Source organism: Herpailurus yagouaroundi, unplaced genomic scaffold (genome assembly GCF_014898765.1).
Source record: "Herpailurus yagouaroundi ecotype Mexico unplaced genomic scaffold, PumYag 100, whole genome shotgun sequence".
In the NCBI taxonomy this organism is placed as follows: domain Eukaryota; kingdom Metazoa; phylum Chordata; class Mammalia; order Carnivora; family Felidae; genus Herpailurus; species Herpailurus yagouaroundi.
Genome location: NW_024412391.1, coordinates 7,398,783 through 7,426,412, shown reverse-complemented (window position 1 = coordinate 7,426,412; position 27,630 = coordinate 7,398,783). Strand labels below are relative to the sequence as shown.

Below are 27,630 nucleotides of genomic sequence, written 5' to 3'. Positions count from 1 at the left end.
CCTCAGTTTGCTCTCAGTTCTCAACAGTCTCTTATGCTTTGGCTCTCAGAGAGAGAATCTTAATCAGGTTCCATGCTCTGCTCAGAACCCGATTTGGGGCTTGAAGCCGGTCTGGATCCCACGACCCTGGGATCATGACCTCAACCAAAATCCAGAGTCAGGCACTCAACTGATTGAGCCACCCAGGTGACTCAATACCTTTTCACTTTCTAAAAAATAATTCTAGGACTTGGCTTCAACGTTTCTTACCCCCGGGGCTCTGGGTTATCATGGGGCAAACTGGCAAAGTGGGAAAAATGGCAAATGGAGCTGAGAGCCCAGTTGGCTGCCTCCCCCAATCCCACACACAGCGCAGGCTGGTCACCTTTGATTCCGTGGCTTCCAAATTGCCAGTCCCACGTCAGGTGGACAAACCAAGAGGAGGCTGGCTGGGGAGCTCCTTAGTGGCAACTCCTTGGTGGTGGCCAGACTCCTTTTGCTCCTTCATCTTTGAGCTCTAGACACTAGCTTGTTTCAGAACCAGACCCTGCCTCAGTTCCCTGGGGCAGACTCTGTTGAGTGGAGCCTGTGCTTTGTGACTTTCCATCCCTGCCTGCCTGTTGGAGCCCCCGACCCCATGGCTGCTCCTGTCTCTGGGCCTACCAGCCACTGTCGCCATGGCAGGGCTCGGCCTCTCCTGGGTGGCCCTGCCCCCCTGGCTCTCTGGAGCTTTCCCAGCTGGTGTTTGATCCATCCCAAGCCCTGGTCTCCAGCTCCAGAGGTCAGGGTAGCCATCCAAGGTGAGGGCTGTGCACAGGAGCCTGGAAGACCCTCTCAGTGGTCCCTCTTCTCCCTGTTCCTGACACTTGACTGCTCCAACAGTGCCCCGGCCCTCCCCGTCTGTCTTCAACGTCTCTCCATGTTGGAAAATGAGGTCTAGGGTAGGAGATACTGCCTGGCCTCAAGGCGGGAAAGGTGTGGATGGGAAGAGGGAGACAGAGTTGATTTTTCTTCATCTTGAATCCTGTTTTTTCCACCTAGAACAACCAAGGAGCGCCACAGAACCTCTCTTACCCCTCCCTTCTCTTCCTTCAGCATCCTGTTGAGGAGCACGGGCTCCTCACGGGCTCAGGAGCAGGTTGCTTTGCCTCTAACAGTGTCTTCATCTGTAAGGTGGAAGTAGCAATGGTTATAACCCACTTCATTCTGTTGGGAGGGATTAAAAACAGATCAGCAAGTAAATGGTGTGGTACTGGGTTTGGCCTGTTGGGAGCACTCTCGGTCACCTCCTGTTTGTTATTTTCCTAGGACAGCAGGCCATTTTCTCCTCTCATATCCGAGTGGAGCTTTCCCCCAACCTCTCTTAGGTCCAGGGCCTTCTGCACCACAGCACTGAGCCTGCTTCATCTCAGCTATAAACCAAGTGAAGAAGTACCCAGGGCTGGAAGAAGGCTAGCCTGAGGAAGACGGGGAGAGAGCCTGAAAAGGAGCCTTTGAACAACTCCTCTGCCCCAAATTGCTTAATTTCCACTTAAATTCCTTTTTTAAAAAAGTTCATTTAAGAGAGAGTGCATGTGCAAGTAGGGGAGGGGCAGAGAGAGAGAGAGAGAGAGAGAGCGAGAATGCCGAGTAGGGTCCACACTGTCAGTACAGAACCCATGGGGCTTGAACCCACAAACCCTGAGATCATGACCTGAACCCAAATCGGGAGTCAGATGCTTAACTAACTGAGCCACCCAGGTGTCCCAATTTAAATTCTGTTTGGATGCTAAACATTTACCGAGCACCTTCACGAATGGTCTTGCCACATAATCCTCCCCGCACCCTGGGCAATCCGATATCATCCCTGACATTTTACGGACGGGAAAACTGAGTTCCAAGGCCTGTTTGGCTCAAGCCAGGTTCTTTGTTATGTCAGCTTGTCTGAGAGCAGTGGTTCTGCCCAGTGCCAGCCACTCCGGACTGGGATTTCTGGATCAGCGATCAATCCGCGTCCTGGCTATGCTCCCCCAGGCACAGGCAGTGCAGTTCCCCCAGGCCTCTCTGACACCCCTCCTTAGAGACTGCAGACCCCCCGCTTGGGTCACCGGGATCCATTCCTTCTCAGCCCTTGAGAGATAGGAGCCCTCTCGTCTCACTGGCACGCAGGTGGCATAGTTGAAAGGTATACACACCGCAGACAACAGAGGAGAAGTTTGGTTGTTACTATTAAATGTTTATTTATTTATTTATTTATTTATTTTCAGGAACGGTGGTGGAGAGAGAATCCCAAGCAGGCTCCACACCTCAGCACGGAGCCTGACTCGGGGTTCGATCTTACAAGCATGAGATCATGACCTGAGCCGAAATTGAGAATCAGATGCTTAACTGACTGAGCCACCCAGGTGCCCCTGGTTGTTGTTATTATTATTATTTTATCCAGAAAGCTGGTGTGGGGAGAGGAATGGCTCATTTTTAAGCGCATGACATCTGAATGAGGTAGAGCGAGGAAGGAACTTAATGTTAGGGGCAGGAAAAAATCCACAGCCTCACCTTGATATGCCCTTGGTAAAGCTCCTCCACAGCCCTCCAGTGGCTAACTGGAGCCCACTAAGCAACGCTCCCCTGCTCTTTTCCTCCACAGGAGGCCCGCTGCCTTCTTCCCTTCTCACTCCATTGCTAACCCATCCTTGGCCCCTTCTGCTCCCCTGCCTACAGACAGCTGGACGCACGTTCCTTCCTATCCGCCACAACCCTCATGTGCCTCCCTCTGGGGAAACAAAACCAAGCCAACCATCCCAGCCAAACTTCAAATCCAGGTTTGGTTTGTTCTTGGTCGCAATCAAATGTCATCCAGGAGGAGGGTCGGAGGCGCAGCCACCCAGGGGAAGCAGTGAGCAGGGCCCACACTGAAGGCTTCAGGTTCCTTTATCCAATCCTGGCTGTGAAGGGCCCGTCTTCCGCGGAGATGGCTTTGTCCCCTCTCTTCTCTCTCCCGGTGCCTTCGGTACTGGCGTGGGAAGCCGGGCAGTTGTGGGGGCCCATGAGGGGGCGCTGTGGAGTAACTGACGTTCGTCATCATAGACCCACTGACATTTGTCAGGGTACCCTGGAAATCTCAAAGAATCACCGAATTGGCAACTAACACAATAACATAATTTTTGCCTAAGAACCATCTGTTGCATTTCTATGCCCTGAGCTTCGGAGGGTCATTTTTTTTCCCCCACAAAGAATTGAGGCATTCATCACTTTACAAGAACTAGTGTGTTTACGACAGAAAGCAGAGAACAAAGTCAAGGACATTCTGCAGCGTTCACCGCCAGGCAGTTTCAGATGTTAGGCCTGCAAAGCCAAACACCCTCGACTCACTCTCTTCCTGTTGGGAGACCCAGTTGAACATTAAGGAAGGGACACAAGAATGTGGTGGTTTAGATTCTCTTTTCTGAAGTCACAGATTTGTTTGTAGGAGCAGTTCTAGCTCTTCCTGTTCATTGTGATTCCAGAACATGCCAGGTCAGTCAGACCAGCTCTGGACTGTGCTGAGGACACAAGACTCCCGTCTTGCTTCTCAGAGTTTTCCTTGACCTACTTCCTGGCCAGCTAGACAATCTCCTCAAACCTGAATGGGGAGGCAAGAATTCTCCAAACGTTTCCATCACACAACGTTATGAGTTGGGTGCTGCACCCACGGCCTCAAAACCTGCCAGCTCAACCCCCCTGGCTAACGTTCACCCAGGACCTGATCTCAGCCTTTAGACCTCCGAATAATTGCAAATCCCTGCACTGCCTCTCAGAGGCCACACCTCGCTTAAAGGAACATGTTTCTGGGAGGCCCTATATCTTTTTTTTTTTTTAATACTTTTTAAATTTATTTTTGAGAGAGAGAGAGGGTGAGCTGGGGAGAGGCAGAGAGAGAGAGAGGGACAGAAGATTTGAAGTGGGATCTACACTGACAGCAGTGAGCCCGATGTGGGGCTTGAACTCACAAACTGTGAGATCATGACCTGAGCTGAAGTAGGATGCTCAGCTGACTGAGCCACCCAGGTGCCTCTTAGGTTTATTTATTTATTTAGAGAGAGGGAGGGAGGGAAAGAATGAGTGGGGGAGGGGCACAGAGAGAGAGAGAGAGAGAGAGAGAGAATCCCAAGCAGGATCCACGCTCCATGCCGAGCTTGATGTGGGGCTTGATGTCACAACTGTGAGACCATGACCTGAGCCAAAATCAAGAGTTGGATGCTCAACTGACTGAGCCACCCAGGTGCCCCTGGGAGGCCCTAATATCTGATCTGCTTCCTCTATCTCTCAGATCAACTTAGAGCAAAATAGAAAATATTGCCCAAAGGCAAGCCAAGTGACATCTGACCGCCCTCAGATGTCAGTGTGACCTTGGGCACGGCACCTCCCTTTCGCGGGTCTCAGGTGTCTGGGGAGATCAGGCCACTTGGCCTGCAGGCCCCACCCAGCTCCTGCCTTCTCAAACAGTCAGAAAAAGCACAAAGCAGCTACCGGTCCTCATTCTTTCTGCTTTTCCCCGTATGGCTGAGTGTTGCCAGGTAATGTTAAGGTTCTGCAGAGACCAGATAGGAGGGAGGTTCTAATAGCCTCTTACCAATGCAGACACAGCCAAAAAGAGGTAGGTGCCCTGCTCAAGGCCACTGTGAATGAGTGCCAGAGCCCGGAAGTACCCAGCCGTCTGACCCAGGATGACCTGAGTGGCTCTGCCAGTAGGACCACTAGCCGGGGCCACTGGTGTCATGGGCCCGGTTTGAGAGCAGAGACGTGGAAGGCCCCAGAACATCAGAGCTGCGCATGGGTGGGGCCCCACAGAGCAGAGCAGAAAGGGGCCTCAAAGGTGGGCATGGCCAAGCCCCTCACCGAGGAGGGAGGGACCTGCCAGGACACCCGGCATTGGCACAAGAGCGGCACCTGCCCCGGGTGGTGCCGGAGCAACCCCAGAAAGCCAGAAAGCGGGACCCAGAGGAGGGGCAATTCCTCTGACAAGCCCGCTAAGGAGAAAGAAAGGAGAAAGCGGAAGGCGGCCAGGGGGCCCGCGTGAGGAAGGTCTGGGACGATCTTTGTGGCAAGTGGGGAAAGAGGTGGGCGAGCCCGCCTGCTTCAGCCTCGTCCCTGACTGTCCTTTTCCAGTGTTGTTTCTGATATTTTCTACTCTACAGGCTTGAGGAGTAGATGTACATGGGTGGCCCAAGGCCAGCATTTTCATGCCACGGTCCAGCTCTCTTAGGCGCTAACTGCAGGCCAGGTGTAGCAAGCGGGACCTGGGGGCAGGATAGAGTCAGTCCTTCTCCAACTTTTTATTTGCCTGATAGGGCCCTTGTATTGGGAGGGGAGGGGAAGCAGGGGTCCCAATGAAGGGGGGCTGGGTGGGGCCCGGGGATTGCAGCTTTACAAGCTCCCCAGGTGTTTTCAGTGGAGGTGGCTCAAGTCCCCGCCGGAGACACGCTGGTCTAGGGCCTGCTCAAGGCAGGATGAAGAAGGGGGTGCTGCAGCAGGCGTGCTCAGGGCTTTCCCTTCGCTGATATCCTGTTCTGAAGAAACCGAGGATGTGTGTTGAGGGGGGAGTGGCTGAAAGGGTCTCAACAGAGAACTGTCCTCCAAAGGAGCTAAGCCCAGTGGTTCTCACCTGGGGGCAACTTCGCTCCCCAGGAAACATTTGGCAATGTTTGAAGACATATTTTAAAAAAATTTTTTTTAACGTTTATTTATTTTTGAAGGAGAGAGACACAGAGGCACAGAGTGTGAGTGGGGGAGGGGCAGAGAGAGAGGGAGACACCGAATCCGAAGCAGGCTCCAGGCTCTGAGCTGTTGGCACCGAGCCCGACACCGGGCTCGAACTCACGAACCGCGAGAACACGACCTGAGCCGAAGTCGGACGCTCAACCGACTGAGCCACCCAGGCGCCCCATGAAGACATATTTTAAAGTCATAATCGGGAAAGGGGGTTTCCAGCATCAAGTGGGTTCCAGCATCCTACAAGGCACCGTTCGGTTTCCCCTCCCCCTTGCCCACCCCTCCTCACACGCAACAAAGAATTATCCTGCCCCAAATGTCAACTGTGCTGAGGCTGAGAACTCTGAAGCCAGCCAATCCTGCATCTTTATCCCCTATCCTGGGGCTTTGAACAAGCACTGGCCCTGCATCACATCTGCTCTGTCACAATGTTCCATGGGAAATGCTAAAATCACAGTCATTTGGATCACGTAAAAAGATAAGCACAGCCAGGTGGGCCTTTGCAATTCTCTTCCCGCACCGTCAGGTCTGGGAACCCCGAGGAAGCCTCGGTTGCAGGTCACGAGAGAATGGTGCCACCTAGTGGTAGCAGAGTTAACAGCATACGCGGGAGCATCTCCGAGAACTGGAAGCTATGAATAGTTAGCGGGCTTAGCTGTCACGAAAATTCTATGGAAAAAAACCGGAGACCACCCAAGTGAGAACAAACGGAGGCCGTTTATCCAGAGCTGTCTATAGCAAGGAAGTCAGCCATCATCACTTGCATGTGGCAGAGACTCAAATACAAGTGGAGACAGGTTATACAGAAAAAAAAGGCACCAAAGGGGCCCTAATTGGAGGTTGTTGGCACAGGGACGCCAGGGGCCTGGGCATCTCCTGTGACCGGTTTGGAGCAGACATTTGGCTTCCCGTGGTTGGTCCTGAGATGGAAGTTGGGGATGAAAATTAGAGAAGCTGGCAGTCATTGGCCGAGTCCTGACTGTCCAGGACCTATTACCGCAGAGGCTGCAGGTCAGAGTTCCACCGTCATATATCTGGCCAGTGTCTGTTTGTATATTTGGTCTCTCTCTCTATTTAAGTTTGAGAGAGAGAGAATCCTAAGCAGGGTCGGTGTTGTCAGCACAGAGCCCGATGTGGGGCTCAGACCCACAAACTATGAGGTCATGACCTGAGCCGAAATCAAGAGCTTGGATGCTTAACCGACTGAGCCACCCAGGCACCCGTTTGTATATTTAGTCTCTTAATTCATTAATCATTCCAAATACACTCCTGCTGTTACACATCCTGAAACAGATTGCATAAAATGACCCATGTGAGAAGCAGCTTGACTGCAGCAACATCTGCGATTTTTAAAGGCTGCCCCTTACAGGTTCTGACTTAGGGTTCATATTTGATATAACTGATTTTGCTGTCCATGTACCTTAATATGCATAACATCATTCTGCTCATTGGCATTCACATGGGCCCCAGGAATCCCTCAACTTCACCTGCTTGGGTGCCTGTAGCTCCTTAAGTTGCACCTTCACCGCCACCATCACCACCACCACTAGCGTCCCACTACCCCCACCATCACCTCTGTTTCTCCGCCCCTTGTTGTCTAGAACCATGGGAACTTCCTTTGGCTTTTCAAGGTTAAAGCAACGCCCCCCCCCCCTTCCTCACACTCAACTCCTTCCTCTTGAGGACTTTATTATTATTTTTTAAAATATTTTGTATTGAGAGACAGAGACAGAGCGTGAGGGGGGGTAAAGGCAGAGAGAGGGAGTCACAGATTCAGAAGCAGGCTCCAGGCTCCCAGCTGTCAGCACAGTCCCTGACACCGGGCTTGAACTCAAGAACCATGAGATCATGACCTGTGTGAAGCAGGATGCCCAAACGACTGAGCCACCCAGGCGCCCCAAGGACTTTATTCTTTATGTATCTGAACACCCTCCCACTCCTAACGCCTCTCTCCCTTCCTGTCCAAAGTAGTCGCCATGCTTTGGGTTCTTCTGATTCTTCCTTTCTTTCATGCTGTGTCACACTTGGAAATTGTACATTATGTGTTCCCCTGTGGGATCTCCCTCATAAGTGATCAGCTTGTAAAGTCAGGATGTGCGTCTCCATGTCCCCGGGCCTAGCGTGATACCTAGTTCAGAACATATTATGAGCCTCGAGGCGGCTGGGTGGCTCAGGGGGTTAGGGTTCCGATTTTGGCCCAGGTCATGAGCTCGCAGTTCATGAGTTCCAGCCCGCAAAGGGCTCTGTGCTGACAGCTCAGAGCCTGAAGCTGCTTCCGATTCTGTGTCTCCCGTTCTCTCTGCCCCTCCCCTGCTCATTCACTGTCTCTCTCTCTCTCTCAAAAATAAATAATAATACATTGAAAAAATTAAAAACAGAACATATTATGAGCCTCGATAATATTACTAGATTCTGCTTAAGAGTTACGTATTGGGCTCAAAAAGCATTAGTTAAATGAATATGCCATTAGCCACTCCCCAATGTCCAAACACATCCCTAGATTAATGCAGCCTGGTACTCCTGGTCCAAGGATCACCTCCCTCCCCGACCCTCCTCACATTCTGCTTAGCTGAACACTCAACCTGTGTGCAGACCGGGCTTTCAGTTCACTGCGCGTTTCCACGATTTCTGTAAGGAAGGCTGCAAAGATGTCCATGGAGACCCAGAGCACGGGCAGAAGGGGAAGGCGCGGAGGGCCCTTCGAGTTTTGCGCGAAATCTATTTACGCAGTCCAGGAGCGGAGGGCGGGGACGAGCCTCCGCCGCGTCCGCGCCGCTTCCGCTTTAAGGGGAGGTGCCCGAGCGGGCGCGCCGGGCGCTCCCGGAAGACGCGGGCGGCGTGTCCTCTGCGCCGGGTCCTCGGCCCTCCGCACGCGGTCCCGGGCTCTCGGCGGCGGGTTCCTCGGCCCCGGGATCCCCTGTCCCCCGCACGCCCTTTCCGCTCTGGGCTCCCGGACCCCGGCCGCCTGACTCCCGCTCTCCTCGCCCCTCTCCCCCTTTTTCTCCAACCCGATCGCCGGCCCTCCGCACACCCTTCCCGCTGTCGGCGTCCGGATCCTCGGGCCCTCAACGTTGGGTCTCTGCACCCGCCCCCCCCCCCCCCCCCCGCCACCTCCCGGCCCCAGCCTCCGTCCCACCCTGGTACCCGGGGCCTGGGTCTTCGGCGGTCCGCACCGCCCACCGTCCCGGCTCTCAATCCCTTGACCCGGGTGTACCTTCCTGCCCCCCCCCCACCCCTCCCTCCTGGCTCTCAGCACCCGCGCTCTGCGCCACGACCCTCACCCCCACCTCCACGCAGCCCCTCCTCGCTGTGGCCCTCCGCGGGTGCCCGGCCAGCGACCTGGAGTGGGGTGGCTCCGCCTGCGCGGCCACCTCGCCGCAGGTCGCGTCCCCGCTCTGGGCCTGGCCTGGCGTCTGGCTCGGCCCCTCCGGCCCTCGCAGTCGGTGCAGTTCTGAAAGCCCCCGAAGGCGCAGGCGGCCTCGGACCTTAGGTCTAGGCGAGGTACCGGGAGGGAGCTCGGGGTGGAGCCGGGACGGAGGGGCCGGGCTGCGAGGCCTAGGGGGCGCTCCCTGCAGGGCAGGACCGGGAGCCAGACTGAGCACCGCTTGCACTCGCGTAGTCAGCCTCCACGCGGGCTCTGAGCGTCGCCGCATCTCGCTGCTGCCCCACTTTTAAGTGGGATACTCAGCTGTGGCCTGGACTCATGTCAGCCTTGCCCAGAGCGTGAACATAGATGGGTGCCCTTTAGGTCGAGGGCGGGCAACCTAGGCCGGGGACCTCTGGGAGAGGATGGTGACCCCCTGGCGTTTTTCTGTTAGGGTCTGCTTGTCATACCTAAGAGGTTTTGAGCTCAGACAGGAACTCGGCCTTTTAAGATCATCTGGGTGCTCTCGTAATGCCAGACTCTGTTGGCTTCTGCTTGGCACTTTACCCAAACTTATCTCAGCCTATGGAGACGTTGGTGAGGGGGGCCCTGAGAGCGTGTGCCAGCAAAGAGCCAGCTGGAGTGACCTAGCTGAAAATGGGCCACCCCAGAGAGTCTCCCAAGAGGGGCCGCTAGGATGCCTCCTTCTGCACCTCCGTATCTGGCTCCGGGCTGGGGCTCTCTTGATGAAATTCTTCCCCCTCCTTCTCTTCTACCCCCTCACCTACCTGGCACCCAGCATCTCCAGCCTCTGGCTCTATCTGCTTCTGAAAGCCACGGAGACCTCGGGCCCAACATACATCAAACTGGGCCAGTGGGCCAGTACCCGGCGGGATCTCTTCTCGGAGGCTTTCTGTGCCCAGTTCTCCAAGCTGCATGTCCAGGTGACCCCCCACCCTTGGACTCACACTGAGCACTTCCTGCGGCAGGCATTTGGGGAAGACTGGGGAAGGGTCCTCTGCTTTGAGAAGAAGGAACCTGTGGGTTCAGGCTGTGTGGCCCAAGTGTACAAAGCACGTGCAAATCCCGCCTTCCTGGAGAATGTCAGCATCCAGAGACTTGCCGAGGCCTCCAGTCTGCAGCCTTCTTCAGAAGCTGGGGCAGTCCGGAGGCTGGGAGAGCTCTTTGGACCCCTGGGAAAGGGGTGGAAGTTTCAAGGAAGTCTTGCCGACCAGTCATTTCTAGAAAGGCTGCTCCTCCCTAACGCTGACCCGGATGGATCAAATGCAGTCCTGTCTCAGTCTTCAGCACCTGCCCACCAATCTGAGCCAGATCACCTCATCCCTGTGGCAGTGAAAGTAAGTGCTCTGATGTTGTCACCTGTCCCTCCTGTCTCTAAAATCTCACCGACCCCACAGAGCTGTCCCCAATCAGAAACCCCCATTTGCAAATCACCCCACATTACCTTCCACTGATTTCTGTTAGCTTGACCTTTATCTGACTGCCTATGCTTTGCAAGCTGTTATTTCTTGGTTCTAGGGAGTGGTTGTGTGAATAGTCCAGTAAAGGAAAACGAAGAGGGTTTGGGGTCCGCTGCCTCTGTGGCTAGAGGAACCACCCAATGGACCCACTACTCTGGGGTCAGGGTAAGTCACAGACAGTCTAGGTTAGATACCATGTGGTGAGCCCAAGATGGCAGTCTTCATTTTTACAGAGGTGGCTCCCTTGTCTCTTCATTTCTTTTTTTTTATTAAAAAAAATTTTTTTTACATGTTTATTTACTTTTGGGAGACAGAGAGACAGAGTGGGGGAGGGACAGAGAGAGCGGGAGACATGGAATCTGAAGCAGGCTCCAGGCTCTGAGCCATCAGCACAGAGCCCAACGCGGGTCTCGAACCCATGGAGCACAGGATCATGACCTGAGCCGAAGTCAGATGCTCAACCGACTGAGCCACCCAGGCGCCCCTCTTCGTTTCTAGTCACCCCTGCCTGGGCTCCATCATTTTTTAGTCTCCACACTTTTCCATTCCCTTTCAGCATGACCCCGGGGATCTGGCCGACCCAGGTAGCAGGTACCCCTGATGCTCTCTTACACCTCCTTGGAAAAAAACCTCCCAAGCGTTCCTCAGTTCACACCTACTGAATCACACTTTCCAAGAGAGGAAGCTGAGGCCTGTCTTTTTATAAAGGCTGCAAGTGATTCTCATGAGTAGGCATGTTTGGGGAACACTGGACCAAAGTATCCTCTGCTCTGTGGAAGGCAAGGAGTGGGTGCCTGCATGATTTAATCTGTTCTTAAAGAACAGATGTTATGTTCTGCATGTTAGATGCATGATTTAATCTGTTCTTGATGCCTTTGAAGTAGGCATTTCTTTAATTTCGATTTATTTATATTCCCATTTTATTCCGGGAAGGACTTGAAGTGGAGGTAGGGACTGTTATCTCCATGTTTTCAAAAGTGGAACAGGGGCGCCCAGGTGGCTCAGTAGGTTGAGTGTCCGACTCTTGAGTTTGGCTCAGGCCGTGATCCCAGGGTGGTGAGATCGAGCCCTGCATCAGGCTCCACGCTGAGCATGGAGTCTGCTTGAGATTCTCTCTCTGTCCCTCTGCCCCTCTCCCCAACTTGGATGTGTTCTCTCTCTCTAAAAAGAAAAAGGAAGAAAAGCCAGAAAACTTTAAAAAGTGGAACAGGAGGCTGAGAGGTTGAGTACGTGCCCAGTTTCGGACTGGGCAAGAGTTGCAGAATAAACAGGCATTTGAAAGCAGACTCTTCCCGTCCCACCGTGGTGCATCCTTGCTGGAGTTCTGTGACTCTAGATCCGGATCCGGCTCAGGCTTTGGACTACCTGACTCATTTACCTGGTGCGCTCTCTCAGTAAAATGCAGATTTCTGGTCCCATCCCCAGGGTAGGTGATTCACTAGGTCTTAAAGGAGGCCCAGCAGTCTTTGTTGTCACCAGGCACCCCAAGGTGACTTTTATGCATGCTAATGTTTGGGAGCCACTGACCTAACCTTAATGTATTTGGAAGGAAAAGCCCGTCTCTTCTTCCCAGCAAAGCCAAGTGCAGCAGAGAGGAGTTGCCCTGAGCATCTCCTTATCGAAGGCACATGGGAGTGAGGGCGGCAGGAGCATCCCGGCTGTCGCTGTCGGGACCACATCCGGTTTTGCTCTGATGAGCATCGGGCTTGGCTCTCCTTTGATGGTGGGACCCAGCCCTGTCTGGGTGAATGTGCCCTCCTGATCCCTCTTCTGTCTGTCTTCCCGGCAGGTGTTGCACCCTGGCTTGCTGTCTCAGGTACAGATGGACCTGCTGCTGATGAAGACGGGCAGCCGAGTCCTCGCGCTTTTGCCAGGAGTCAAGTGGCTGAGCTTGCCGGAGATTGTGGAGGAATTTGAGAAGCTCATGGTCCATCAGGTGAAGCCTCCTTCCCTCGGTTGTAAATAGCATCTAACATAGTTCTTGCCGTTGGCTGTTTCGTAAATGCTGAACGAATGCGTGATTTCCTAGAATGTCGTGGCTCGTGTGGTGTAGCAGTCAGGGTAGGTACTGCTAACTGACATAACAAAGAATACCCCAATCTCAGAGGCCAAGTGCAGCGAGGTTATTTCTTGTATCAAAGTGCCATGCAGATGAGCCGAAGGAGGGAGAGGGGACTCTACTTCATGGTTATCCAGGGACCCAATTTCCTCCCAAGTTGGGTGCTGCCATCTTCAACCTGGGTCATCTAGGGTCCGTGTGGAGTGGAGAGAGAGGCCACTGTGGCCTTCTTAGTCTACAGGTCAGAGCTTTAATCGCACGGGCCCAATGTCACCGCAAGGGTGCCTGGGAAACACCATCTTCCTTAGCGCCTGGGAGGAAAGTCCCAGGATCCTGGTGTTATCTGTGTCATCTGTGTTATCTGTGCCACAATCGATGGCTGATCTCCAGGGCGAGAAGAATTGGTGAAGTCACACACTGTGCCTTTGCTTTGTTTCGTTTCCAGGGTTTTTGAGTAGACAAGGACCTGCTCCCTGTCCAGGACCCTTGGGATACTTGTTTAAGTAGCCGGACTTGGTGAACATGTTTTGGGGGCAGCCGGGGCTTCAAGTAGGCAAGTGCACTGGCTCCCTGTTGGAGAGTGCAGAAACTGGCCGTCTTTCAAAAGCAAGGTGCTCAGTCTTCATTTCTGTCCTCTGATGGAAGGTTTTAAGTCCCGGGGATGCCTTTGAATGTTTAGAAAGCTTTGCTTTATGCTGCCGGCGATGTAGTTTCCATGATAAAAGAAAATCAAAATAGAGGAAATAGCTTCTATGCCAGCAACCATCTCTGCGTCACTGTCATTCCTACCACCCCTCCTCGAAGTCCGATAGACACCATGGGGTGATGGGTGAGATTTTCTCGTCCATAAGGAATATATAGTACGCAGAAGGGGACTGGCCCATAAATATCTGCAAAAAGAGCACGATCCCGGTAATAGTAGGAGTCTCTCCAGGTTCACTTGGGTGGAGCTGGGGCCCGAGAGGGGAAGTGGTCATTCTATCCTGAGGGTCAGGCTCCGCAGACTCCAGCTGAGTCTTGAAAGGTGAGTGGTGTTTACAGTTGGACCAAATGGGGGAAGAACATTCCCGTCTGAGGGACTAAGGAAGGCGAAGGGGATGGGGAGCCTGAGGCAGGCCAGGATGTTCAGCACCGTATAGACTGGCTGAAGCTAGAGTTCTGGGAGGCGGAGGAAGCAGGAGGCACAAAGAGATGGAGCTGAAGAGAGCCGTGGGGGCCAAACAGTGAGCCACCTTGGATGTCATCCTAAAGAATTTAGACTTCGTCCTACAGGTGGTAGGGGGCACCGGCAGATGGATTAGAGAGACGGAAGATGGGGGTCAAGGAGCCCAGTGCCTCTTTTGGCTGGGAGTCACCCTGGGAGCTGTAGTGAGGGGGGAAACGGGGAAGTGGATCCGAGAGAGGTGTGGCTGCAGCCTTGGTGGCCTGGAGTCACAAATAGTGTGGAGGACAAGAGAGGGGTAATCTGCAGTGACTCCCAGGTGACTGGCTGCATGGGGGGCGGGGGGAGTAAATTCCGTTGAGACGTGGAGTTCAAGGGTGTTCAAGGGTGGACTCCATTCAAGACACGGAGTGTGGGCTTCTAGGAAAAGAAGTGTGGAGTTGGTAGCGGGGTCTGGACGGGAGACCACGGTTCTGTCGTGAGGAGGTGCTGGCTGAGGACGTGAGGGGATGGAGAGGGAGAGTGGAGGCTGGCAGAGGTCAGCAGCTGAGACCGCGTGGGGGCACACAGGGGAGGAGTGGCCAGGAGACCAGACCTAGACGGAGCGGGTGGAGGCAGGGGGAAGACCGGGGGAGGGAAGGGTGGGTGCCAAGAGAACTGTTCAGGAGGAACAGGGTCATCAAGGGCACCGGTAGCAGGTGCCTGGAGAGATGGGAGCGGTCCCTTGAGTGGCAAGGGAACGGCTTGCCGAGCGGAGGGAGCTGCGTCGGCGCAGTGGGCAGAGGGCAGCGCCGGCCCCCGATGGAGGTGGACCTTAAGAGGGGGACAGGTCTAGGGAGGCCAGAGGGCCACCGGAGGGCAAGGGAGAGAAAGCCCTGGGACATGGGCAAGGGCTCCGTGGCCTGGAGTCACGTGGGGTGGGCAGAGAGGGAATGGCGGGGAGGCAGTGGAGTCCCAAGTGCGGCGAGGGGGTCTGCAGCTGTGGCTTCCAGGAGTTCCCGCGGCCAGAACCGCCCTCCCTTGTCTCCTGAGGAGTTCTGCAAGAAGGCAGGTGCAGAAGGCCGCTGCACGTGGTGACTCACTAGCTTGCTGGCCATCCAGATACTGCTCTCCCTGGGCCCAGGTTACCCCTCATCTTTTCTCTCCACTTCCCTCTAGATCGACCTGCGTTACGAAGCTCGGAACCTAGAACACTTCCAGTGCAACTTCCTGAATGTGAATTCCGTCAAATTCCCCACCCCTCTGCGTCCCTTTGTCACCAGGGACGTCTTGGTGGAAACTTATGAAGTAAGAGTGAGCGCTTCCCAGGCCGTGCCTTCCACTCACAGCTGGGCCATCTCCGCTGTTCAGTCTGAAAGGGCAAAAGCCAAGAGAAACTGAGGGCAACTCAGCTGTGGCATGAGGCAGGGAGGTCGTGTATCAGGGTGGCTGGGAGCCTGGGCGTGGCTTCAGACTTTCTGGACTTGAAAATCTGCTTTCTTTTTTTTTTTTTTTTTCTTCATATATCAAATTGACAGAGATTTTATTTTACTTTATTATTTTATTTTATTTTTTTAAATTTAATTTATTTTTAAAATTTACATCCAAATTAGCATATAGTGCAACAATGATTTCAGGAGTAGATTCCTTAACGCCCCTTACCCACTTAGCCCATTGCCCCCTCCTACAGACCCCTCTAGTAAACCCTCTGTTTGTTCTCCATATTTAAGAGTCTCATGTTTTGTCCCCCTCCCTGTTTTTATACTATTTTTGCTTCCCTTCCCTTATGTTCATCTGTTTTGTCTCTTAAAGTCCTCATATGAGTGAAGTCGTATAATTTTTGTCTTTCTCTGACTAATTTGCTTAGTATATAATACCCTCTAGTTTCATCCACGTAGTTGCAAATGGCAAGATTTCATTCTTTTTGATTGCCGAGTAATACTCCATTGTACGTATGTACATACATACATACATACATACATAAATACACCACATCTTCTTTATCCATTCATCCATTGATGGACATTTGGGTTCTTTCCATACTTTGGCTATTGTTGATAGTGCTGCTCTAAACATTGGGGTGCGTGTGTCCCTTCGGAACGGCATACCTGTATCCCTTGGATAAATACCTAGTAGTGCAGTTGCTGGGTCATAGGGTAGTTCTATTTTTAATTTTTTGAGGAACCTCCATACTATTTTCCAGAGGGGCTGCACCAGTTTGCATTCCCACCAGCAGTGCAAGAGAGATCCTCTCTCTCTGCATCCTCACCAATATCTGTCGTTGCCTGAGTTGTTAATGTTAGCCATTCTGACAGGTGTAAGCTGGTATCTCGTTGTGGTTTTGATTTGTATGTCCCTGACGATGAGTGATGTTGAGCATTTTTTCACGTGTCGGTTGGCCATCTGGATGTCTTCTTGGGAGAAGTGTCTATTCATGTCTTTTGCCCATTTCTTCACTGGATTATTTGTTTTTTGGATGTTGAGTTTGATAAGTTCTTTATAGATTTTGGATACTAACCCTTTATCTGATATGTCGTTTGCAAATACCTTCTTCCGTTCTGTCGGAAAAACTGCTTTCCATTTTATTTGCTGGTGACTTCGGTTTCTTGGTGTATAACAGCAGGTACCTGCCCCTGCCTCATAGGGTTGTTCTAGGACACAGTGACACATTGAATACAAAATGCCTTCAGCAGAGTTTACACAGAGAAAGTGTTCGGCAAATGTTTGTGTCACATCATTGCCCTTAGCTGTTGCCTGGTTCAGCCTCCTTTGTAAAGATAGTAATGGTGAGATCCAGGGAAGTGACACGAATGACCCAGTGTTACTAGCTGTGTGATCTTGAGTAAGTTATTTAAACTCTCTGGGCTTTAGTTCTTTTATTTGCTCCCGAGGAATAACAAGATCTGCCTTAGCGGGCTGCTTTGACAATTAAATAACTAACCTGTGAGAACTGTTTCTTTACTAGCTCTTTCTTGTCTCTGCCCTTTCATCGTCCTTTCCATTTCCCTGCCCAAGGCCATAGAGCTCATTCACGTCCCTGTTGACTGACTCTTGATCAGAATCTAGTTCTCCTGGGGTCTGTTCACGTCTTCTCCCACCATCTTACAGCATCTCTTACCTGTGGGGGGCAGAGTTGTGGGTTTCCTCTGTAAAATGGGACTTGTTTTCCTTTGAGAAGTGTTCTAGAAGGGATAAGTAAGTGGATTAAAATTAACTTGTGGGTGACAGATTCATAGGGATTCTAAGGAAGGAAAAACTCTTGAGAAGAGTAGGGATGGGAAGGCAGTGCCCATGTGTCATGTGGGGATGCGGAACACGTGGGGTGTTCGGCGGGCTTTTCAGGGTAAAGCTGTCTCTTCCTTGACCTTTCTTCAAGGAAAGTGTGCCTGTGTCCAGTTACCAGCAGGCGGGGATTCCTGTAGACTTGAAGAAGAAGATTGCACGGCTGGGGATCAACATGCTTCTGAAGATGGTGAGTTCGTGGGCATGGAGAGGGTGCCCCAGCCCAGCATGTGGTCAAATCTCACGTGGGAAGATGGTGGAGACACTGGTTGGCTCCCATGGGCGGGAAGATGAGGAAAGCAGCAAGCCGCCATCTTGAAAATCTGCTCTAGGAAGAGCTGAGCCACCCACCACGACCATTCATTCTACATCTTTCTGGTAAGCGCTTTCTTGGTGGCATGTGCTTGGTCACCGTGCAGGGTGCTGTGGGAAGAGTGGGGAGCAAGACCCAGGCTCTGCCCAAGTTGCCTACAGTTTAGACAAACAGCGGAAGATACCGTATATTAAATGGTACTTCATTCATTCAGCAGTGTTTATGGAGCACCCTCTCTGTGCTCAATGAACTAAATTGAGTGCTGACTTTACAGTAGTGAGTGAAACAGATATGATCACAACGTTCATGGAACTGTCACTCATTGGGAAGACAGGCCACAAATGAGTAAATGATACACAGGCACAAGAGGGTCATTTAGGTGGGGCCCATCCTAGCCTCAGGATTCATTCAGAAAGCGATGCCATCTGAGCTGAGATGTAGAGGAAGTCTAGGTGTCACCTACGAGGGCTCAGCCTAATGATGTAAATGAGCTGACGCCCGTAAAAGGACACAGTGAGCCCTAAGCAGTATTAGCTTCCGCTGTCATCATTAGTACTAACAGCAGCAACTGGGATTGATGGCAGCTCACGTGTAGGAGTAAAGAAAGTGGGTACTGAGGTACTGAGGTTATCCAGGGTCTGGACTCTCCCTGGCAGTTGGCACAGAAGGGAGTGGTTGAGGGATGGATGGCATGTTGTCGGCAAGAGAGAGGATATGAGCCCAGGTCTGCAGCATGTGGAATACGGGTAAGAAGGAACCAGGTGTGTCGGCAGAGTGGGAAGAAAGAACCTGTGTGACTGGCATGGAGCTGTGGGGGCCGAGGCCAGTGGCCAGAGCAGGGCAGGGGTGAGAAGAGGAGCTCAGAGCAGGCCTCGACTCCACCTCTGGCCTCTGGTGGAAAGTCAGCAGCACCACCCCCCACCCCCCCTACCACCAGCTACTCCCAGAGAAGCCAGATTGTCTGGGGAGAGCTGGGTGTTCTCTCAGTCGGTGCAGTGGGAGTTCAGTGGGGAGAGGACTTTGTCCCCAGCAACAGGGCTCCAAGGGGCACCTTGGGTCAGAGGGGAGGGTGCGGTGGGGGCAGCCAGGGGGGAAGGCAGCAGGAAATAGCACGCAGAATTGGGGCGATCGTGATGGGTTCCAGCTTGCAGAATCAAGGGTGGGGGTGAAAGCTGGGGGGCCAAGGGGACAGCAAGGTGCCAGGAGGTTCAGCCCGGGGTCAGGGGTCAGCCAGCCTCTGGAAACCACATCCTGCGGGTGTGCCAGCCCTGGCTTCTCTAGTTCCAGGATTTTCACCAGGGCAGCGGCCTCTCTTACCTCCTTCACAGCCAGAACCTGGCCTAGGAGGGCCTCTGGCCTGGGTCTGCAGCCAGTAGGAGGTAGGAGGGTGTCCCTGAGAGCCTCTGAGGCTCTTCTTCCCCTTTGGAAGGATTGCTGGTGGTTTCTGACCACAGAGATGAGCTTTCATAGGAGGCAGATCCTGTCCCACCAAGTCACACCTGACTTCCTGTCCGGCATCGTCCTGGGGCTTCCTTTCCTGCTTAGTAGGTTCGAAGCCACTTCTCCCCACCCACCCGATGCTGTGTGCCAGTGTGGGTTGTTGGTATCATGGTTAGACTCTACCGTGTGGACGGATGGAGGGAATGGAGGGGATGTCTGATTAATGAAATGTTTTCCTAAAAAGGTGGTTCCACGAATTTTAAGAACATAGAATTTGGGGGAACCTTTAAACAATGAGTAGATAATTCGTAATTAGAATATCAATTGCTCAAACTACAGTATAAAAATAAGTCCTTTGAAATGCAGTTTGGCGTTTGATTTTTCATGTTCCCTTCTAATCTTTTTTAATGTTCTTTACTTTGAGAATAACTTTTCTCTTAAAAATGTCAACCTGACCTTCGGCAGTACAAATTCTGAAGTGAGAACAGAAGCCACGAGGCTTTATAAAATGTACACCTCTTTGCCATTGTACTCAATCGATGTGGGGCTCGAACTTACAAACCGTGAACCCTGAGATCATGACCTGAGCTGAAACCCAGAGTCGGACACTTACCCGGTTGAGCCACCCAGGCAGCCCCCACCCCTGTCCCGGAAGCTTTTTCATGTGTGGTCTGATGGTGATGGGTGGTGTCTCAGCCTTGAATAGCACTGATCTCCTTCCAGATATTTGTGGACAACTTTGTCCATGCAGACCTCCACCCTGGGAATATCCTGGTCCAGGGCGCCGACGGTCTTTCCAAGAGTCAAGAGGCACGGCTGCAGCAGGTGGATGTCTGCGATACGCTGGTGATGGCCATGACACCTGCCCCATGCCCGCTGCGCCTGGTGCTGCTGGATGCCGGCATCGTGGCCGAGCTGCAGGATGCCGACCTGAGCAACTTCCGAGCAGTTTTCATGGCTGTGGCGATGGGCCAGGTGAGACCCACTGGGCCGGCAGGAATCGGAGATGATCTTTTAGGCTCTTGGAAACCGTGGGGTTTCCCTTGTCAATCTTGTTAATGCCTGCCTTGGCCAGGGGTGCTCTTGATGGACGCAGGTGGAGTGGAGTGGAGCGGGGAGAGGGAAGGAGAGGAGAGGAAATGAAGCTCTCCAAGGGGTCTTTGGTCAGAACGCGCCGATGCCCACGCGTGACGCCCGTTCTAAGCAGCTCACAGTTTGGGACAGCATCGCGAATGCTGTTTCGTACTGGTAGTTTCTCTTCCCTCCTCAGCAGGCATGTGGGTGGGCACTGGGAATGCTGGCTTCTCGTCTGAATAACGGCTGGCCTGGCCTGTGCCATTTGCTGCAAGACGGCAGGCTGGTGAGAAGCAGCAGCTTAGAGAACCTACTCTCCAAGTGTGGGGAGAAACCTTGGAATCTGGAGTGGTCTTTAACCCCCAACCCTGTGGCTCGGAGGGGCTCCAGTTGCTGAGAGTGATTATTTACAGAAAGGGATTCAGCAAAACCTCCACAGAGTCAATTTCAGGTACTACATCAAGAGTGACAATGAAGAAACCCTCTGGCCAATGATGTGGAATTTTCTAGCAAAAAAGACCCTGCCAAAGAGAGAGCTGGTTTAAAAAACAAAACAGCAAAATTCAGGGGAGGCTCTGCTTATTTAGGAGGCTTCTAAGGGAACAAACCAAAGGCTCGAGCCTGAGACCGTATGAAAGCATCCCCTGGGCCAAGGTTAAACACTGAGGTGCAGTGGCAGGTGGAGGGTGGGGGGACGTTCCCCTGCGCAAGTTGGGGAGACAGAGCTTGGCTCCTGGGGTGGCTCTGTGGGAGGTGAAAGGCATTGTAGTGATCACTCGGGTGTTCGGGGAGACCGGGAGGCTCTCTGGTCAGAGGGCGCCCTGGGCAGAGGAGGCGGAAGGCTGGAGTGCAGAGGTCAGGTCGGGTGTGAGGAGGGATTTCTCCTCGGGCAGGGAGAGAGCCCACGAGGAGAGTGTGGCTGGTCCGGTCCAGCAGCAGGTCCTGGTGACTCTGGGGGATGGGCTGGTTGGTCGGCAGTGCCTCGTGGAGCACGAGCAGCAGGGCACTGGTTTTGCCCCGTCCCCTGTGTGGCTGTTGAAGGTGAAGGAGGCAAACACAGCCCCTTGCCCTGACTGCACTGGAGCCTGTGGGCTCCCAGCGACCGACAGAGGCTTTGAAAGTCTTTGTTTGGTCACCAGGTATTTTGAAGTGGGTATAATTAGAAAAGTTCAGGATGGTAGAAAACTGAGGTGGAAGCAACTAGAATATAAAGAAGTTTGGGCAGAGCGTCCAGTTTTATGGCCTCTTGACTCTACCGAGTTTCCTTTCTTTCACGTCTTGCAGGGCCAGAGGGTGGCTGAGCTCATCCTGCATCACGCCCGGGCCAGTGAGTGCAGGGACGTGGAGCGGTTCAAGGCCGAGATGGCCGCCCTGGTGACTCAGGCCAGGAAGAACACCATCACCCTGGAAAAAGTGAGCAGGCCACTTGAGGGGCAGAGGCCTTGGGGTGTTTACTGCCCTTGCCCTTGGATGGAGCAGAGGTTGAAGGGAGACCTGTTCACAGGGAGAAGTCTTGAGTGGGGTTGAGCGTTAAGGCAGATACAGAGCGCACATTTCCTCTGCCCACGTCTTCCGGGTGCAAGGCGACCCACTGGAGGCCCGGCTCTCAAGAGTGACTCTTCGACCAGGTTCTCCTGGTGGCTGCTGGGGCAGGGACATTTATAGTGCCACTCTCCCACCCATCCCCCACCCAGGTTGTGGCCCTTCTGCAGCTTCGCGTGTGTCTGGAGCTCAGCTGAGTGTGGAGGGAAGGAGGACGGAGGCCCCGGAGCAGCCAAAGGACATGCCTAACCTTCGTGTCCTTTATTTACAGCTGAACCAAAGCCCACTCGGTGTTTTATACACAGTTCTAACCCGTTTTCTTGCCAAGTTCATGGTCTACACTAGCAGGAGCAAGTCAGAGCAAGGAGTGGCCCCCTCTAGTGAGGAGCTGGCACACTGGCACTGGCCATGTGGTGTATTCACCTAAGATTTCTGTGCGCTGAGAGGGATGGGGTCCACGGGCCCCCAGGCTGGACTGCGGCGGGGGGCTTGGAACTCAGTTGTGCGATGGGAGCTGGGCTTGTATGTATGCGGTCCTTTCTGGACGTTGTCCGAGAGCCCCTTTCCCGACGGCTGGTGTGTGTGTTTGCGGGGGGTGGGTCAGCGGGGTGGGGTGTGTGTGTGTGTGGTTGTGGATGTGTGTGGGTGGGTGTGGGGGTGGTGTGGGGGTGGTTGTGTATGTGTATGTGGTTGTATGTTGGTGGTTGTGTGGTTGTGGCTGTGTGTGTGTTTGGGTGGGTGTGCGTGTGTGGCTGTGGCTGTGGGCGGGGGCGGGTGGTAGGACAGGGTGGGACAGGGACCTGGAAGGTACAGAAGTGGTTGTGGGGACTCCGCACAGTCCGTTGTATTCTGTTTTCCAGCTTCAAGTTTCCAGCCTTCTGTCGAATGTCTTTAAGTTACTGATGACTCACAAGGTGAGGCCCGAGGCGCAGCTGAGCCTCCACGCTCCTCAGGCTGGAGGGCAGGCGTCTGGGGAAGCCGGAGGGTGGCTGCAGGGTGGAGGGAGGTACTTCCCCTCCGTGCGATCTCGTCCTGGCGGACGTTCGTGTGGCGAGTGCTGTTCGTGTTCGCTGACACGGGCGCGGCGGGCCGTTTCCCTCTCACGGTGACTCTGAGTACCCCTCGGTCGAGCGGCCCAAGTACCCGCGATACCCAGCTGGAGAGACAAATACCCGGCTGTCTTCACAAATGCCATAACCGCATCACTCGGGCTTTTCGTGCCTTTTCCGTCCTCAGTTCTTGTTAGTGATGCTTAGTATTAACGTAAGTCATACTTACCTCTTTCCCGTGTGGCATAACGTCCCGGGGTCAAAGGTGGCCCAAGAGGAGGTGCCTCTTGTCCTGGGGGGTTCAGAGGCCCCGGTGGGGCTGTCCTGGCCTTCGCCTCCTGCCCCAGTCCCTTAGGGGGAAGTGGCCTCATGGTTCTTCACCTTGGCCTTTGCCTTGGCTCTCTCTGCTCGTGATGGAGTGTGGTCTTGGGCCACTCTTCAGAGTGAAGCCGCCAGCCAAGGTGTTGAGAGTGGGGAAGGGAGGATTCTCCTCTGAAGATGGCCTTTCCCATCATTTCCCGTGAGGCTCTGCAGTCTGGTAATAAAACACCACGTGGAGGAGGCAGCTCTTTGGCAGGGATCATAGCACAGAGCTGAGAGTCTTAAAGTTGTCTGGCCCGGCGCCTTCGCTCTACAGAAGGCACAGCGGGGAGGCCGGTCTGCTCTCTTTCTCGGGCCTCAGCGGTGGAGCCGGGACTTGACACATAACCAGGTCTCTCAGTCCTGTGCTCTCTGTGCTGCTCCATGACTACTCTGCAGTAGTGGCATGCTTGGGACAAAAGAGACTCACAGACCAGGGGTCTCCAAGTACCCTATGGATTCATGAGAGAACAGGTGCCGCTGGCTCGTGTAGGACGCCTACCACCTGGGGTCCGTTGCGCATCCAGCTTCTCATTAAATCTCAGGACAATGCCCGCAGGCAGGTCTGATTTCTATCGTGTTATCTGAATGAAGAGACGGGGCACGGAAGGACTAAGTGACTCCCCACGTCCCACCAACTGTGCGTGGCACAGCCTCCCCCCTGCCCCCCTGCAACTGTCTCTCGACTCTAGAGTTGGCTTGTTGGTGGGGTTTTGGTAAAAAACTTTATGCTTTCCAAAACTTCTGACACGTTCTGTTTTGCAGGAGGCTTCCATACGGCCTCGGGGTTGGGGGAAGCTTTAGTCATTGCTAGGGAGTTGGGTTGGAGGGAAACAGGACTGAACATCCGCTCCTGGGAGTTCAGTCGCACACGATGCAGAGCAGGCGGCCAAGACTCAGGCTCACCAGCTCTGACCTGAATGAGCGCCTCCCAGCCCCCAGGGCCGCCGTGAGTAACCACAGTAGTGTGCAGGCACTCCCTGTGTGCGCCCTATATCATGTTGTCACTTTCCCATTTAAAGCCCTCAACATCCTCAAGGCAGGCACCTGTGCCAAGAGGCCCAGCCACGAACCCACGGCCACACGGCGCCTGTGGTAATGCCAGGACCCGGGTGCCGGCCGTCTGACCGCAGAGCCCGGACTCTTCCTGCTTTGTCCTCCTGTCCCCCGTGCTCTAACTCTGCAGACAGCCTTCCTTACACACAATGTGGGACACAGTGGTTAAAAGCTCTTGAAGTGTTTGCTTTTATCCTTGCTGTTCCCAGGATGGGAGAGCCGACAGAGTACCTAGTACAAGTACCGCATTCTGGACATTTCACCAGGCATTTAATTTTTTAACAAACTTGAAAACGTTTATAGGTAAAATATATGTATACATTTATCCTAACCATTTTTTAAAGTTTTTTTTTTTTTAATGTTTATTTACTTCTGAGAGAGAGAGAGAGCGCACACATGTGTGCTCGAGCGGGAGAGGGGCAGAGAGAGAGAGGGGGAAGCAGGCTCTGTGCTGAGAGCAGAGAGCCCGATGTGGGGCTCGAACCCATGAACTGTGAGATCATGACTTGAGCTGAAGTCAGACATTTAACCGACTGAGCCACCCAGGCACCCTAACCCTAACCATTTTCAATGCATAGTTCAGTAGTGCCCACCACATTCACATTGTTGTGTAACAAATCTCTAGAACTTTCTCAATTTGCGAAATGGAAGCTATATCCGTTGATCAGCATCTCTCAGTTAATTTCTTCCTACTGGCAACCCCTGGCAACCACCGTCCTACTTTGTTTCTGTGATTTTGATGACTCTAGATATCCCGTATAAATGGAATCGTGCCCTATTTGTCCTTTTGTGACTGGCTTATTTCACTCAACATCATGCCCTCGAGGTGCCTCCATATTGTAGCACGTGACAGGGTTTCCTCCTTCTGTAAGACTGAATAATATTCCACTGTATGTCTACACCGTATTTTCTTTATTTGGTCATCCAGCCACGGATATTTGGGCTACTTCCCCCTCTTGGCTGTTATGAATAATTCTGTAGTGAACATGGATGTGCAAATATTTCTTTGAGGTCCTGCTTCGAGTTCTTTGTATATTTACCCAGAAGTGGGACTGCTATATCATATGGCTTTTTTTTTAGTTTTTGAGGAAGCTCTGTACCGCTTTTCCATGCATGATTTTACCTGTCCGCCACCAATATACAAAGGATCCAGTCTGGCTTTTTGCTAGTGCCTATCCTACCAGGCGTGAGGTGGTATCTCCTTGTGGTTCTGATTGCGTTTCTCTAGTGATTAGTGACGTTCAGCATCTATTCATATGCTTGTTGGCCATTTATACATCTTCTCTGGAGAAATGTCTATTCAAGTGACACTTAAATTTTTGATAAGATATTTGCCAGAGGGGAGCCTGGGTAGCTCGGTCGGTTAAGCAATGACTTCGGCTCAGGTCATGATCTCACAGCTCCTGAGTTCGAGCCCTGCGTCGGGCTCTTTGCTGATAGCTCAGAGCCTGGAGCCTCCTTCGGTTTCTGTTTCCCACTCTGGCCTTCCCCTGCTTGTGCTCTGTCTCTGTCTGTCTGTCTCTCTCTCTGTCAAAAATAAATGTTAAAAAACATATACATTTGTCAGAAACAGTGGAAGAAAGAATACAACAAACACAAACTCACCCCTCAGCTTAAGAGTGAAAGCATTTCTGGTGGTGTTGAAGCACGACCTGACCCCCAGACAACTTCTCAGGTCTTAACTGAGACAAATGCCCTTTACCTTTTTTTTTTTTTTTAAGTTTTATTTATTTTGAGAGAGAGAGAGAGAGAGAGAGCGTGTGTGCCAGCGGGGGAGGGTCAGAGGGAGAGGGAGAGAATCCACACTGTCAGCGCAGAGCCCGACAGGCTCGAACTCCTGAACCGTGAGATCATGACCTGAGACGAAATCAAGAGTCGGACGATTAACCCACTGAGCCCCCCGGGCGCCCCAATAACGTTTCACTTTTAACAGAGATTATTTCCCCCTGAGTCAGCCTTCCATTTTCTGACCTTCTGTGCTCTCGAAAAGCAGATTCTTGCTCTTCCAGGTTTAAATTCTGGCTCTCCTCTACCTCATGCAGCGGCCTGGAATAAATCACTTAACCACCCTGCACCTGAGCTTCCTTTCTCTAGCATGTGGAGAACAGTATGTTTGCGGACTTGTTGAGTAATTTACTTAAATCGCTGCTACTATTCCCCGGGCTCCAAAGGGGAGGCAGCCATGCTGTTTGAGCAAAGCCTCTTGCTCGGTCTCACAAAGGCCGTTGCAGCTCTTGAAGGATGACCCTCGTGCAGCTGTGAAATAGGCATTTTATCATTTTTAAGTCATTCATCCACACACACCCCTAGAGAAGTACGTGCTTCATCCCCCAGATTTTCCGTCAATATTTCTAGTAGAGGGGAGGTTGGGGGAGTAGATGATGGTGGGGAAGACGATGGGGTCGGGAGAGGAGTGGTAGGTAGGTGGTAGAAATCACAGGCATGGAGTGGTTATCCAGGATCCTCTCTCTCTCTCTCAGGTTATCTAGGATCCTCTCTCTCTCTCTCAGGTTATCCAGGATTCTCTCTCTCTCTCTCAGTGGGCTTTGGCAAGAACCAGTTTTTCTGTTTCAGGTAAAGCTAGAGAGCAACTTCGCCTCCATTGTGTTCGCCATCATGGTGTTGGAGGGGCTTGGCCGCTCCCTGGACCCCAAACTGGACATCCTGGAGGCAGCGAAGCCCTTCCTTCTGAAAGGACCAGCGTCCTCCCGCTGACCGCAGCCGTGGGCAGGCAGCGGGCTTTCGTCTCAGAACTGAAGGCCACCCCCGGCAGCCTCTCCTGTGGCAGGTTGGACATTTTCAAATTGGTACGCGTGGAAGGCATGCCGAGGTCTGGAGCTCTGACCTGGTTCAGGCTTCTGTGTGAAAAGCTTTGGGTTATTTGGGGAAGGAAAGGGTGGGGAGACTCCTCTTCGTTCAGCGTGGGAGCTGGGCCCGGTGTCAGGGAGGCTTTCAGGGAAAATGTTCCGCGGAGGAGGACAAATAAACTTAGTTATTTTGTTTTCTCGTTTCTCTCTTCTCTTCTTAACCCTGCACATTTCCCAATCAGGGAGGCCCTGCAAGTGCTCTGATATTTAGGTTAGAAAATGTCACAGAATCCTGTAGACCCATGGCTTCCAAATGTTTTTGATGAGGTACCCTCCTAGTGAAAAGTTGAATCTATTTACATACATACCTGCATGCACATAACGTATTTAGAAGTTTTATACAGGTTCTACTGCCACCAGCAGATCTCTGAAGGCACGGTATATGCTCTGGGCAAATTTTGCTGTACTTCAAAGTATCTTCTTGATAATTTTTCATATTTTTTGGTGACCTGCTAAATGTTATGACCAGGTAAAGTGATTAATATGGCTGCCACAGTAGGGACAGGGACAGAATCATCTCTGCCATTTTCTTAAAGTTCCCCGGTGCTCACATATCAGCATTCATACTGCAGTCTCTGAGCAGTGTTCAGGCCCTTTCCCATTCGTCCAGGGTTAATTTTGGTTGATATTAACACAGAGGTAACATAATGAGAACTTCTGTAAACCAGGGCCTGACATCTGCAGTAGCACACGGTGACACTCTCCAGCAATGAATTAAGGAGGCCACTGCCTGCCTTTCTGCCCTGGGCCCACTCACGGTCAGTTCCCTAAAACTGGTGGGCCCCCATGGACTAAGCGGGTCCCAGGGTCAGCTTGTAGAGCCGATATCAGTAAAACTTAGTTTCTTTCTTTTCTTTTTCTTCTTTTCTTTTTCTTCCTTCCCTTCCTTCCTTCCT

The 27,630-nt window shown here is 52.7% G+C and overlaps 2 protein-coding genes across 3 annotated transcripts; both read left to right on the top strand.

Annotated features, from left to right (window-relative positions):
• The first annotated feature begins 7,682 nt into the window (after positions 1 to 7,682).
• Positions 7,683 to 9,978, top strand: LOC121028980 (formin-like protein 5). The gene is made up of 3 exons (XM_040473067.1): positions 7,683 to 7,787; positions 8,276 to 9,207; positions 9,870 to 9,978. The coding sequence occupies exons 1-2, from the start codon at positions 7,683 to 7,685 to the stop codon at positions 9,194 to 9,196; spliced, it is 1,026 nt and encodes a 341-aa protein (XP_040329001.1). The 3' UTR covers positions 9,197 to 9,207; positions 9,870 to 9,978.
• Positions 9,203 to 26,871, top strand: ADCK2 (aarF domain containing kinase 2). Of its 2 annotated transcripts, XM_040471787.1 has the most exons (8): positions 9,203 to 10,428; positions 12,341 to 12,487; positions 14,931 to 15,059; positions 17,128 to 17,223; positions 19,510 to 19,761; positions 21,145 to 21,273; positions 22,263 to 22,316; positions 26,442 to 26,871. In XM_040471787.1, exons 1-8 carry the CDS (start codon positions 9,496 to 9,498, stop codon positions 26,580 to 26,582), a joined length of 1,881 nt encoding a protein of 626 aa, XP_040327721.1. In that variant the 5' UTR covers positions 9,203 to 9,495; the 3' UTR covers positions 26,583 to 26,871. The 2 variants fall into 2 exon arrangements, with proteins under 2 accessions (XP_040327721.1, XP_040327722.1); XM_040471788.1 differs by lacking the exons at positions 22,263 to 22,316; positions 26,442 to 26,871 and adding an exon at positions 21,555 to 21,992.
• The last annotated feature ends 759 nt before the right edge of the window (positions 26,872 to 27,630 follow it).